This window comes from Silene latifolia, chromosome 1 (genome assembly GCF_048544455.1).
Source record: "Silene latifolia isolate original U9 population chromosome 1, ASM4854445v1, whole genome shotgun sequence".
Lineage (NCBI taxonomy): Eukaryota > Viridiplantae > Streptophyta > Magnoliopsida > Caryophyllales > Caryophyllaceae > Silene > Silene latifolia.
In genome coordinates, this window is record NC_133526.1 from 58,091,448 (window position 1) to 58,106,617 (window position 15,170).

Sequence of the window (15,170 nt, forward strand, 5' to 3'; positions counted from 1 at the left end):
TGGTGACCACTGTATTCACTCCATAAATCACGCATGTTTCAAAGCTAAAATTGTTCACTGTATCTTTTAGTCCCCTTCCCCAACTTTACAAGGTCCCCTGCCTCTTTAGTCTTTCCTGATTACCGTCGGCAAACTTAAGGTCTCATACTCTCATTAAAGTCATCATCACTAATATCAAAAGACATTGTCCCATATTCGTCTTAAATAATAAAATAAGTCAAATATATATATTGATAAGATAGAAAATATGTCTAGAAAATGACAAACTCTTGGTTTTATTTACCTATATAGAGTAGTATTTTACCGTTTTACACTTAAAAAAGATATAATCATCTTAACAGAGGCCAACGGTAACAATTAACTAAATTAAAGGAGTAGAATTTGATTCTCTAAAAGTAAAGGCCAGGTAATGATAAATTTTAGGAGGGACAAAAAATTCTCATAAATATGTAATTATATTGATTAATATTTGATTGTGAAATATATAATACCTTCTTTATGAAGAATTCTAAGGTATACTTGGTGTATAGACCTGTCAAATGGGTCGGGCAGGACGGGTTATACGAGTCGGGTCAGAATACGGGTCGAGCCATATAGGTCACTGGTCGAGTTAGATTCAAAATAAGGGTAAAAGAAAAGGAAAAATGATGCATCCAAACAACTTGTTAGGGAATTAAACCCTTTTGCTTTCCTGAAACTCGTCAACCAAACGCCTTGTAAGACTAACTACTACCTCTAACAACTTGTTAGGGAATTTGATCCCTTTGGAGACACTATTTAATAGCCTAGCACTTGCAACAAACTCTGTGTTAACAACTGACTTGCATACCTTCCCAGCCAACAAATATACGAAGATTTCTCTCATTTCAAAAATAGAATATAACGACAACTAAACTTATGCCAAGAATGGGAGGAATAGATCCGTTTCTGACCCTAACTCGACATGAGGAAACCCGTATTTAACAAATCCGAAATAGACCCGGACTGTATTTTAGCCATACGCCATACTCAAAATAACCGGTTCATAACTTGCATGTCTTACCGGTTTGACGGGTCTACGTATAATAAACCGATCAATGTTAGTAAGCGAAATGTTTTCTTTTTACTCTCTAAAATGCGCAATAGATATATAGCTTTGTGATGGCAATGTGTGATAGACTCATAGTAACATGGCAAGCACTATAGGAAGTTTGCTCAAATATACATACATACACCATTCTATAATGTCACCATCCTTAGCTAGTTAGCTGCTACACCTACATTCCATAATCCATACTACTACATTACTAAACATGATTCTCTAATTGAATGTGTAAAAGTGGGATAGTGGGGACTCAACTTATTAAAGTTATACACTTTTGGTCACTATAATCATCATTTCCACCTTCCATTATCATATCAATATATCATATCATATCTATCAATCATCTCCTTTATTGGTTTTGCCTTGGAGTAATTTTTTTTGCATTTATTTCTCCACACTCCATATATCATATCACTCATATTTCCCCTCTGCTGTCACCTGAACATTCAGCTCTGACTTGTGGCCAAATTCCCAGAAAAAAACAGTTAATGGCGGGAAATTCAGTTACAGTAGACTCAGCAACACAAACCTCTGACTTTGAATCTGATGAAGACCCATTTACTCTACAACATATGCCAAATTCGAGCCCACGGGCTGTGATCGACACGTCACAGCCTTTCGGCTCTGTTGAAGAGGCTGTTATTCGGTTTGGTGGTCGCGGCTTTTGGGTCCCTGGTTCCATTCTTGACGTTGACGTTGATGTTGATGTTGATGTTGATGCTGATGCTGATGCTGACGCTGATGCTGATGCTGATGCTGATGCTATTGATCAAGTAAGTTTAAATTAACCGCAATTATCAATGTTTTACTAGTTCTAATTGAATCATCGACTCACTTTTCTCTAGTCTTGTAAATATTTGGAAAATTTGAAAAGAGCAAAAATGGCTCCTTGTAGTCTGTACTGTGAATTTAGCAATCGATGCGCGTTATTTGTCTTTCCGTAATTTGTAATTACCTTTTATTAAATTACCCTTCACAAATAATAATAAAAAAAAAAGCATACAAATGATTGAGAGGGGGGAGTATTAAGTATACAACTGAGTCGTCAATCTAGACAGGAAAATAAAGGCTAAAATGCAAATTTTCATGTGAGACGGGTCTTATGATAAAATTATCAGTCAATGAGATTTTGCGCATTCAAGCGAACACCTGCTCTGAAGTTCATAAAAACAAATGCAGGCTTTCCTTTGCTGCATTATAGAGTATACTACGGAGTACATGTTTGTTTCTTGTTTTTCTATTAGAGGTACTGATAACTGATGTATGGATGATGTCATGATGAACAGAATGTTACTGAGGATTCTGACATTAACAAACTTGAGAAGAGGGTGGCAGCAATGTTGAAGGATCTCCAATTGAAAGAAAAACAAACTAATGAAATCTTACAAGAACTGGATCTCACGAAACGACTAGTTCAAGAACTAAAGTTGAATGTGCCAAAAGAATCTCATGAATGCAGATCAGTCTCATGTTTCGGCTTTGACAAAGAATCGGTGAAGGAAGATTCTGTGGATTCCATCAACAGTCAGGCTTATAATCCTGAAGAACATTCAGACATGTGCGCGTCAGCTGCTACTAAACTGATAATGACAGAATTAAAGCAAGCAAAACTCAATCTTTACCACAACAACAATGAACTAGCAGCAATTCGAGTATCTGTCGAATCTTTGAGCAAGAAAATTGAGAAGGAAAAGAGCTCAGTTAATGAAAAGGGTGGAAATAGTGCAGAACCCACGGTCAAATTGGCAGTAAACCCGTTAATGATCTCTAAAGAGCTTCGGGAACTGAATTATGAAGCAGATCAGTTTATGAAAACAGCGGAAGCAGCTAAGTCGGAGGTATTGAGGGCAATGTCGGAAATAGATCAGACTAAAACAGGTCTTAAGGTGGTAGAGCTGAGGTGGCTGACAGCTAAGAAGCTCGAGGAAGCAGCTCGAGCTGCTGAGTCTCTGGCTTTAGCAGAGATGAGGGCTTTATCGAGCCAGGAAAATAAAGCTTTGGGAAGGATAAGCTTGTCTCTTGAAGAGTACTCTACTTTGACTAACAAAACCCGAAAAGCTGAAGTCTCATCGCAAGCTAGAAGGGATTCTAGGTTGCTTGATTCTAATGACTTTGAGTTTATGAGAAATAGGCCTAGGCCAAGAACAAGGGGGACTACTTCTATAGGAGAAATATTAAGTAGGAAACTTGAAGTAAGAGACGATTTGGAAGAAGGTGGTCGTGTGGGAAGGGAAAGGGTGTCGTTGAACCAAATGTTGCGAAGACATAGGGGAGAGACGACTTCTCCGAAAAGGAGAATAGAGAAAGATGGTGGTGAGACGAAAGGGTTGTTTTCCAAGAGAAAGGGTCTTGGTCTAGTGCACATATCATTCCCATTGTCTAAGCATGGCAAAAACAAGATTCAAGCTTTAAATCTTTGGTGAGATGATTAGTCTTTTCTTCTTAGACGCACAAATAACATATTCTTTGTTTCTAGCATGTTTGTATTTCTCTGTCATTGTGTGGTGTTTCACATAGCATATTGGGAAATGTATGGTACTATTGGTCGTCTATCATACTGTATTTTTCCTGGCTTACAAATCAAACTTTACTCCTAATGTGTTATAATTCCTATGTAATTTCTGATCGCATTTGTTGGTAAAATAAGGTAACAACAATGGACATAATAGAAAAACTTGTCATAGGTAGGTTGCAATGCCGTGGTATGGCTTGAAAACTATATAAACTAATATAGTGCAAGTAAGGGTCGAACCCAAGAGAAGGACGTTAAGTTAAAGACTCAATTTTTAAACTAAATGTCACTACTAATTAAGATGATAATAACAACCAAAGGATTAACAGGACAACTTAATCACAAACTATGGTTATGACTTATGAACATTGGAAAACAAGGATGAACATATAAACGAGATTTTCATGTGATGGAAAGAAAGGAAACAACTAAAGTTCAAAGCTTTACTAGAGAAAACAATTCACCAAACACTTGTTGTGCATGTTTTGACAATAATTAGAGAAAGACTTTGTGTAACTCAACCTTGTACCAAAACTCAACTAGTAATCCCCTCTTCTTCTTCCTTTTCTAATAATCCAACATAGTAACTCACAAGATGATGACTAAACACATGATCCCATATAAGAAGCCCTTCTAGAAAGAAAATATGCATAAGACCTACACATACCAAACTATCTAGAGCAATAAGAACAATTCCAAGTGAGGTATTGATAGAATATGTTCCAAGTTAGATGAAACCACCATAACAAGAACATACAAGCATAACCCTTCCCTAAAGATACAAACTTTAACCAAATATGCAACAAAAGAGTGTGCTTCTACTAATTCCAAGCAATATTAGACCAACAAGCTTAGAACATGCAATAGTTTGACATCTATATGTGAGAATGGCCAATTCTAACACACATTCGTTCAACATGAACAATAAGAACAAAGGAAATGCTTAAATTAAACAAAGGAAGGATTAGAGGTTCATACAAAGTTTAAAGATAGCAAAGAGAAAGAATTACACCAAGTAGAGAAGGATTTAACCTTCCATAATCTTATTATAACCCACAAATTGAGGAATGATTAACATAAATTAAGAAACATTAAGTCTTTAATTATTACAAGATTAAAGGCAAAGCATATGATAAATTGTTCTTCAAAAGGTTGGGGTATATATAGTGCTGCACAGAATCTAGGTTAAACGTCTCACAAAGCCCAATTGCGGAAAATTAGGCCCGTGTCTCTTAAAAAATGCGCAGGCTGCGCAGTAAGGCACAGGCTGCGCCCGCCTCAGGAGTCCTCCTTCAAAATTCGATCTTCACCTTGATCCTTTGCTTCCCCGTCTTCACTTGATCATGCTTGGTTAGCTGAACTTCATGTCTCGGCTAGTGCAAAATGAAATCTCCATCTCGACTCATTGATAGGAAAGCTTGAAATCACCTTTTGAGATGTGTAAACCAAGGTAGAGTTCAACATATCCAAACTAAAATCAAATGGAATTTGCCGGCATATGTCAAAAATTAGTATACAAAATCGGGTTTACAACTTAATAAACATCCTAAATTGATACAATTGACACGACACAAAACGACTCTATCAAATTCCCCCACACTTGAACTTTTACTCGTCCCGAGTAAACTCAAGACTAAGTAAAACATCAACCGAGTTCGTCAAGTGAGCATGCGAGAAGTCGATCACTCTTCCCTTGCAACTCCCTTCTTATACCCCCCTCATTTGACAACCACCAAGAAAAAGGGAAAATCTAGACTCAATTGTTGACACTCGCCCTTCTCTCACACCCCCTCCTTATATCACCCTCTCACAAGACACCTCCAACTCCGACTCATCAACATCACAACCACCCTTCTTATATTGCTGAGCAAGATATGACCACTCTCACCTTATCCTAAGGTGATAGCAAAGTGGCCTATACAACCTCCTCATACATCATCAATCCAACTCCTTATATCACCCTCTTATCACTCTATTCAATGTAAAATCATGTAACATGGTTGGCCAAACACCACAAAAAAGCACAACCAAGCAACCGACACAATTCCACCGATTTAGAGCAAACTTTTGTGACTCAAAAAGAAATTAAATCCTATCCTAACCTCCTTCCGAGACCGTCCTTATAGCTCCCTTCTTATCCCTCCATCTTTTTGGTATTTATCAAAATTTTCAGATTTTTTTCTTTCTTTTTTTTTTTCAATTTATTTTTTCGAAAATCCCTCATTTTGCCTAAGGTGCCCTTTCAGGTTTTCACATTAGCTTTTCCTTTCCTCTCTTGGTGGCTCGCTTCTCCATTTTTCATTTTGCCCGGAATGCCCTTTCGGGTTTTCATTCCGTCCTCGGCCCCCTTCCCATTTTTTTTGCCTAGATGCCCACCCTTGTGGGTTTTCACCTAGCTGGGATTTTTTTTTTTTCTAATTTGGGTGCATCAAAGGGAACTATATACATATATTACAAGGATATTTCCTCCCCCACACTTGTTTTCCACATTATCCTCAATGCGGAGGAGGCTCCAACTTCACCTTTATTCATTGTGGGAGCCCGAGCCACCGCCATGCTGGTATGTCCATTTGCTTGTTCTTTTCCTTTCACGGTTTTCCCTTATTCTCCTTGCTCTCTCATAATTTTCATCTACTTGTTGATTGATTGTTGGTTGGAAATCGGGGTTGTTGTTGATGGTCATGCCGAAAAGACCACGGATGATGCCAAGAGAGTCTTCTTGGGATTGCGCATCTTCATAGGAATCTTCAATGTATTGGGCGTGGCGTTCATTTTGGACCCCAAATTGCTCGGTCACTTGCCCTCTCCAAACATTTTGTTCTTTCGACAAGGCTTCATTTGCTCTCCATTGCTCCGCTTGTTGTCTTTGCCAAGCAATGGAGTCTTCTTACCTTTGGGCTATCTCTCTTAGCATGGTTGTTTGGGCCGCTTCGGCCTCCGCACTCAACTTTTGATGCTCAATGCAAGCTATCCTCCATTGGTCCAAACTCTCTAATCTTGGCACTTGTTGTTGTTGTTGCCAAGTATAGGAACTATTAACTCTTCCACTAATTGCCTCCAAAGTCCCCCGGGTTTTATTGAAGTAATCAAACTGTTGAGTTTATCGATCCGGTACTTAAGAGGGGGAGGGGGTGAATTAAGTACCCTTTTTAAAAAAATTTAAAACTTTAAAGCGAAAAGATAGTTCTCGTTCGATACTGAAACAGTACACAGAAGAATTGAACAGTCTCGGTGACTGTCCAAACAATAAGAATTGTGTTGTACTGTTCTATTCGTATGCGTGAAACAAGATCTATAAGAATGAACGAGAAATAAAACAAACAAAGAGAAAAGGCACGAGACACAAGATTTTTAACGTGGTTCGACCTACTCTCTAAAGGTCTAAGTCCACCCTCTCTCTTATTAATATTTCCTTTATAACCAAACCCGATTACAAAGAAAATCCCCACGATCAACCCCGATCGTGCAACTCGAGTACAACCCCGTACCCCAATAAATACTCTCTCACAAAAGAAAATTACAACACGATTTGTCTCCTTATATGGTTCAATGAATTAGAACGATGGGGAACAAAAACACCTTATGAGTATATGAACTTGTGCACTCAAGATTGATCAAAGAACACGGCTTAATATAATTTTTTGCAAAACGAGTAACGCACACAAAGGAAATGAAATGATTTGCAAAAACTCTTATGCTCACGTTTGAAAAAGCTCGATTGACAAGAAAATACAAAACACTTTTTAAAGCTCTCACTTTTTCAACTTCACGTAGAAACTTATTGTGCATCTTTTATACTACCAAAGTTTGACTAAAACACTCCTATAATTTAGGTAGCATATTATCTTCATATCAAATCTGTTATCAAAAATATCTCACCAAATATTTTGATCCCTTTTCAAAACAAATCCTTAACAAAAAAGGAAGATATTACACAATATTTTCAGTTAAAACACACTTGAAGATATATGTTTGGAAATCTTTTGCCAGACATAAACAACTTATGAAAATATATTTTTGATGGGAAGATCTTTGTGATAAGCCGTGTATAATGGATCAACACAATAAAAGTGAGCACAAGCCTTATGCCCTTACAAACGACTATACATGACCAAGACTTGATACATTGCTTCAATCGTCTTCCGAACATGGATAATCTCCCTGTGTACCTGCAATTCATCTCTAGCTCACAAGCATAAGAAATGAGGAAATGAGAAGATGAGAAGATGAAGGACTTGTCATCATCAACATAAGAAGTGCAACAAATTCCCCCTTTGATGATGGCAAGTCCCTATGAAGAAATATTCCCCCTCAACAAAAGAACAACTACTATTTCCAAGACATAGTATATATCAATAGGAAAAGGAAACATTCTTAAATAAGATCGGAAAAAGTTTAAACCATTAGCATAAGAACGCAATGAGAAAGATCGTCACAGTCAACGGTCTAAATCCAAATAGCTACTAAGTACTATAAGTCCGCCAATCTTTCCTCCTTTTGACAAAGAAGTAGCTACCGGACAGAGTCTGATAAACATCATCATAATAAGTACGAGATAGTCTATGAGAGTACCAATAGAAAACATATTCAACAAAATGATGTAGGCAAAGTAAAAGGGTTAGGCAAGGTAATGATGAGGCTAGGGTGAAACGGGTTAGGATTTGTTCAAGGATAGCGTGAATGGAGGTGATTTGGGCAATTTTGTTGTTTATAGCCACCATTTCTTTCACAACCATCCCGAGACCACAAGCCGCTTCCTCCGAGAGAACCAACCGTGAACGAACAATGTCAATAGTCCCATGAGATGTACTAGACATGGAAGCATCATAACTCTGTCCACTCAAGCCAATCAATAACTCGAATATGCATCTTACGAAGCAAACCATTTGTCATCCTATCATCCATGGCCACCCAAAGACTATCCTCGAACAACAACTCTCTTATGTAATGAAATATAACCGAGGCAAGATTCACATGCTTAGACTTCATAACGTGATACATGATCAAAAGCAAATCGTAAATAGAGCAATTCCCTTAGAATACACCCGGGGAGTTATGGTACGACGAATGCAATTGAACACAAATTGGTGACTACCATCAAAGATCTGGGGACGAATGGATGTTTTTATATAAGCATTTGGGTCAAAATATTGTAAAACATCAAGTGAAGCAAAGCCATTCACAAGCTTCAATTTTTTTTTTCACCGGAGCTTTTCCCTTTTGTATCCCCTCTTCAACCACACGTTTCTCAATCACAGCCCTTTTATGATTACGATGAACTTTCCTTGAAATTGACTTTGGCAAGCAAATAGTAGAGGCATCACGTTGTGTGTCACGATTTTAGGGCCCCTCGATTTCCGTAGCCAGTTGTTCAGGAATGGTTGCATAGGAGTAGAGATGGTGGTTGGCTATGTGATGGGTTTGGGTAAAGTAAATGGATTTTGGGTTGAGCTGGTGGGTTTGGTTGTATTTGGTAGGGTGTCATAGTGTTGGATTTGGTGGTGGTTTTGGGATTTAGGAGTGTTTGAGTTTTATGGTGAGCATAGAGGGTTAGGGTTTGGAGGAATGTTTAATTTGGGTTGGTAATTGGGAAAGGAAGATGGAGGCTTAATATAGGTATGAAGGTCGGTGGAGGTAAATAGGGTGGATAGGGAGATATGGGTAAGGTTAAGAAGGATACGGCTATATGTATTTTGCCAAATTTGCACATGAATATGTAACCATAGTAACAACTCAAAAGGCATGTCAACTTATTACTAGTCTATTTGAAAGAAATAAACGACTAGAGTAAGTAGACTACAACCAAGCTCAATAACGAAAAGGAGAAGTTACCAACTCAATATCACAACTACTCTATTCTAGTCAATGATCGAGGAATTAATTTTAGGACAAAGTTGACTATAAGCCACTATTCAATAGACCTAATTCTAATCGGATTTTCTCAAATTGTTCCTTAGCCAATGTTTTAGTGAAAATATCGAACAACTGATCTTCAGTTATATAAAATTTTAAGCATATGGTCCCTTTTTCTATATTATCACGAAGAAAGTGATGACCAATTTCAAAAGGTTTTTCCATGAAATCTTGAGCGGGATTTTTGTGAAAAACTAATTGCACTCGTGTTATCATAAGAATAACCACACACTTAAGAATCATACCTTAATCTCGTAATTGTTGTCTTACCCATAGGATTTGAGGGCCACAATGAGTAGCATCAATGTGTTCCCTTCCTTTGGTGGCTATGGTTGAGCTCTTCTGATGAATATTGGTCAAGATGTTATCAAAAGGATGCGAGCTTTGATGCTTCCAATGTCGAGGAACAAATATCTCTTGTTCAAGCGTAGATCGAACAGTACTGGTGTCTGTTTGATTCTGCTTAGCTTCCCTGTTTGTATTTCCTGATTCGTCTGAGCCACTAGATGTCTGATTTGTATCTGCATTAAACTGTCTGTCTATCTGTCTTTTCATGACCAGCTGTGCTCGTAGATTTCTCTTGATTGAGCAGTTCCCTATTCTGTTCAGTTCCCTCTGAATTTGTGGACTCTTCAACGCTTGTTCCTTCTAATGACGAGGGGTCTTCTTCTAAATCAAGGGGATCATCATCTACAAATCCAATTTTGAAATCATCATCATCCTGTAATTCAGCATTAAGAACATTAGTTTCATCAAAGATTTTATGCATACTCTCTTCAAGCACATGGTTCTCTTATTGTAAACTTTATAATCCTTGCTTTCTTTTGAATATCCTATGAAAACCGCCTCATCGCTTCTTGGATCAAAACTTTCCCAAATTATTTTAGCCATTATTGTGAACGAAACATTTTGATTCAAAGTAGCGTAAATGTGATATGTTTGGCTTGTGCCCATAAAGAATCTCATAAGGCGTTTTCTTAAGGATAGCTCTAATAGAAGCACGATAATGAATATAAAAGTGTTCACGGCTTCTGCCCAGAATTGAGCTTTTTTTAGGATAGAAACAGATCAGAAGTCTGTTCTATTTCCCCTTTCTTGAGAACGATGTTATCACAACAGTTCAGCGGGCTGTCTGACAGACTTCGATCTAGTTTTACTCATCAACTCCTCGTAGGCTTTCTCTTCTTCTTCTTCTTATTCTTCTTCATCTGCACATATGCTTAAAGATGTTAGATATATCTTTATAACCAAGATGAAGAATACAACATAATAGGTAGTAAGCCAAGAGCTTAAGAATATACATACCAACTACCCTTTTATACTTCCCATGATATTTGTTTAACACAAGATTAAGAGTTGAGAAGTTCTTACCATCCTTACTTGAAGTGTGAATAAACTTGAAACACCTTACCAATTCATGTTTCACACCTCCACTTTGTAGACTCTATGTGAGAGGCAAAAAAACATCGTCCCATATGCACCTTGAGCAACGAAAGTTATTATGATCAAAGCATGTTGCTCCCTCTCACTTTAGCCTGCAAAACAAATTATACTTTGCACTTGGGCACCCAAATTAATTTGGGTCCCTTTTGGTTTGTCACTTGTGCTAATAAGTCCTTTCGAATCCACATTTTCTTGACAATCTTAAAATATTGTTCCAAGTGACCTAACCGCTTCTTACAAGCATTAAATACATGTCCTGTTTTACCACAAAATTTGCACATGATGTACTCAGGAAGACCCACATATTTACGCTTGCGAAAGTCTCTTTCGTTGGGTTCAGGTCTATTAAAGCTAGCAGTGCTAGAGTCGTTCTATTTTGAACAGTCCTGTGGTATGTTTACTTTCTGTTCAGGGACCCAAACAGTACGGTGTGTGAACTGTTTTGTTTGAAGTTAGAACAAGAGTCATAACCTAATCCAAGTTTATTAGTGTTCTTAGATTGATTAACCAGAAAGTTTAGCACAGTACCACTACCTTCCCATTTAGCAACCACATTTCGGGCATTACTCAAATCGGTCTCCAAATTCCTAACTTTCACAAGTAATTTCTTATTCTTATCAAGGAGAGCGTCATAATCAACATTGAGTCTATCAAATTTGGAACGAATTTTAGAATAAGTGGTTGAACTAGTAACATGTACTCTTTTGATCTCGTCCAGTTCCTTAGTTAAATCAAGAATTTTGTTAACTAGGGATTCATTCTCAGCAATGAGTTCATCATCAACAGTCTGGTCGACTGTTCGTTTAGACGCACTCTTCATATCACATTTTAAGTCAATATTCTCTACTCTCTATTTCGAATTGAATAGCATCAAGACGTCTATTTTGTTCATAACTAGTGTGCAAAGTCTCGTCAAGCAATCTTATATTTTTTTTCTTTTGAAAACGATCTAATTTGAACTTTAAGATTTGAGAGATTTACCTCGTCATCGGATTCACTATCTGATGCTTCAGAATTAGCCACGAGACACTTGACGGAGTCAACATACTTCTTACGTTGTGTCCTTGGTTTGTAAGTAGATATGAGATAAAGCTTTTCTTCTGATTCTTTGATGGGTTCATCATCTTCTGAATCAGACTCACCCCAAACTGTAGCAATCATTGCACGTTTGTACTCTTGCTTAGATTTTTCACGTTTATCCTTAGATCTCTCCTCTTCCCATTTATGACAATTTCGAACTTGGTGATCTTGATCACCACATCCAAAATAGCCCATTATAGACTTTGGCCGTGGTGAAGAAGACGAAGAAATAGATTTTTTCGGCTTATAACTTTCGAACTTTCCTGGATTTTGCTTTCTAATTACTTTAGCAATTCGTTTAGATAGTGAGGCAACTTCCTCCTCAAGATCACTTTCATTATCCTTGAGATGGCATTCAAGGCTAGTCCCTTAGCTTTGGGTTTCTCATCGGCATCATTATCAAGAGTTATTTCGTGTGCCATAAGAGATACCATTAAAGCTTCATAGGTGAGAGTGGTCAAATCCCTAGCCTCTTCAATAGCCGTGACCTTTTGTCGCCATTTCTTGGTAAGACTTCTTAAAATTTTACGGACAATGTCCTCTGTTTCTAATTGTCGACCAAGATTTGAAAGTTCGTTAGTTATGTTTGAAAAATGAGAAGACATACTCTTTATTGACTCGTCATCGTGCATTCTAAAGGACTCGTATTATTGCATTAAGAGACCAATTCGTTGTTTCTTTACTTGCACAGTTCCCTCATGGGCTAGTGCCAGACTATCCCAGATTTGTTTGGCCATTTTACATCCTGCAATACGACAAGTTTCCGATTCGCCAATTCTGGATTTCACGAGTGATATGCCCCTAGAGTTCTTCTCTGCCTTTTTGTAATCATCAGATGTGTAGTCCTTGGGTGCTTTTACACTAGACACACCATTAGCATTGGTGGTAGTGATAGCGAGGGGACCATTTTCGATGATTACCCAACATTCATATTGTAATACTATGGTTTTCTATGTCTATGGGTACTCTATCGAGTGGGACTTACTCTCTCGAGTAAGTATCTTTTTACGCAAAATTGTAGCTGACCTGATGGGTACTCGATCCAGTAAGTGTGACACTCGATCGTGTAAGGGGCACTCGATCGAGTAAGTGACTTAGTCGATCGAGTAAGTGTGTTTTACGGGGTTATTTAGACGGGTTTTGTTAATAATGCGAGATTAATATAAAAGGCTTCCGTCATTATTTCCTAAACACTTTTATCATCCTAAAACCTTTCAAGAGAAGATTAATAGTTACGTTGTTTGCATCTCTCACATTATTAGCAAATCTCAAGGCTAGGATCGTCGGATTATCTCGTTCGTTATACCGTTATGATCGTTGCGTCAAGGGTAAGCTTCGTGTATAATTTTTATAGTATTTCGTTGAGTTTGGTTAAACCCTAATTGGGTAGATTTGGGGGATTTGGGAGTATTATGATGTGTTGGTAGTAAGTGTCTGTATACATGTTATAGGAGGAGGATTCGTAGAGGAGAAGTTCTGATTAGCTGCTAGACGGTCTCGTGTTATTGCTATTCCAGGTAGGGTTTCCCTACTCAGTATTGATTACATGGTTGTTGTTGTTGTTGATAGTGTTGTTGTATATCATATTGGAATTGGCTTTGGAATTGATGACTGTTGGTAGTATAATGTGATTATTGTATATCGTCTGTTGATGTGACTCATATTTGAGCACATTTAGTCCCGAATTAACCTTTCCTATGCTTTATAGTGCATAATTGGGTCATTTACTATCTATAGTTTCCCATTTTGCATATTCTTTGAGGTTTTGTCCCCTTTGGTAGGAAAGAAGTGTTAACCTTACATTTACATGGCAAAATGGAGCTAAATTGATCGCATCTAATGACCAAGCATCAAAGAGAAGACATCACTAGAAGGCCTATGTAGATAATAAAGTGAAATGGGCAATGATGAAAGGATCCTTGCATCCCCGAAATGATCCTTGCGGATTGTGAAGGAGGAAAAAGAAGAGAAGCAGTCTGCCGAGGAATCCGAGCGGATCACACACGATCCGAGCGTCTCCCATCACCACCATCCGAGCGTCTCCCAGCCAAGACGCTCGTCTTGAAGCTAAAGGATCCGAGCGTCTTCCAGACAATCCACTCGGATCATAGGACAGAGAGCCCGTGCCACATTTCAAGACACACAGATCGTGGCAAGACTAGCAAGACGGATATGCTCTTTTCCTTCGAGAGGAGCATTTCCTCAACTTTTCTTAAGGACTTAATAGTCATTTAAGCCCTTAGTAACCCTAATCTTTGTACTTAATCTTTAGTATAAATACCCCATTGTACTACCTAGATTAGCATCAATTAGTAATCAACTTCTAATCAATTTTTATGCTCTCTTAATTAAGTTCTTAATATTGTAATCAACTCTAAATCAAGTCTTAATACAAATCTTAATATTAATCCTTCCTTAATTTCTCTATTGTTCTTCATTTATTTTGGGTAATTAGAAGACTATTTGGGTTTAATTGGAGGATTGACAACCTTCCATCAATCATCAAGTACTTCTATTATTCTTTGCTTTATTATTTGGAATCATCTTCATAGGTATAATTCTCTCTTAACCTTGTTTAATTATTATTAATCATTTTTATTTATTCATCATGTTTTGCTTTGCTAGTATGATTGACAACCTTGTTAGCATGTTAAACTTGATAATGAGTGAGTAGTTTCCTTAACTAGGGTTAATGGGGAATTAGGGGAAACCAACATGGGGATTGATTCATGCTTAATCTAATATGTTTTCATAATTAATTTGCTTGCTTGTTGTGATTTCAACTTATGCACATGTTATGTTTGATGAAATGCGAGCCTATGAATCCTTGCATTTTTTACCCATCACCTATCTTTTCAATGAGACTTGTAAGCTTATACACCAACTCGAGTCTCATTAGACCATGCATAGTTGAATAGGAAGGACTAAGTCGACTTGTAGGTGTTGTACAATCTAATCGATTTGGCTCCGGGACCCAAACCTTCTTAGGGATTGTAAGCTTATACACCAACTCGATCCCATCACAACAATAAGTACTTGCATCTAGTAGAGAACATGTTTGTATGATCAACTCCCATGAATCCCCTATGAACCCATGATACCCTAGTGCTTTTAATCAATTATTTACATCTCATTTTA

General features: G+C 37.6%; 1 protein-coding gene across 1 annotated transcript; it reads left to right on the forward strand.

Annotated features, from left to right (window-relative positions):
* Positions 1-1,387: 1,387 nt before the first annotated feature.
* LOC141605915 (WEB family protein At3g51720-like) lies at positions 1,388-3,681 on the forward strand. The gene is made up of 2 exons (XM_074424844.1): positions 1,388-1,857; positions 2,371-3,681. Exons 1-2 carry the CDS (start codon positions 1,573-1,575, stop codon positions 3,505-3,507), a joined length of 1,422 nt encoding a protein of 473 aa, XP_074280945.1. The 5' UTR covers positions 1,388-1,572; the 3' UTR covers positions 3,508-3,681.
* The last annotated feature ends 11,489 nt before the right edge of the window (positions 3,682-15,170 follow it).

Excerpts from the sequence above, each read along its gene's own strand:
- LOC141605915 (XM_074424844.1), top strand. The coding sequence starts at position 1,573 with ATGGCGGGAAATTCAGTTACAGTAGACTCAGCAACACAAACCTCTGAC. Across the intron at positions 1,858-2,370 it reads ATGCTGATGCTATTGATCAA|AATGTTACTGAGGATTCTGA; the intron begins GTAAGTTTAAAT and ends CATGATGAACAG.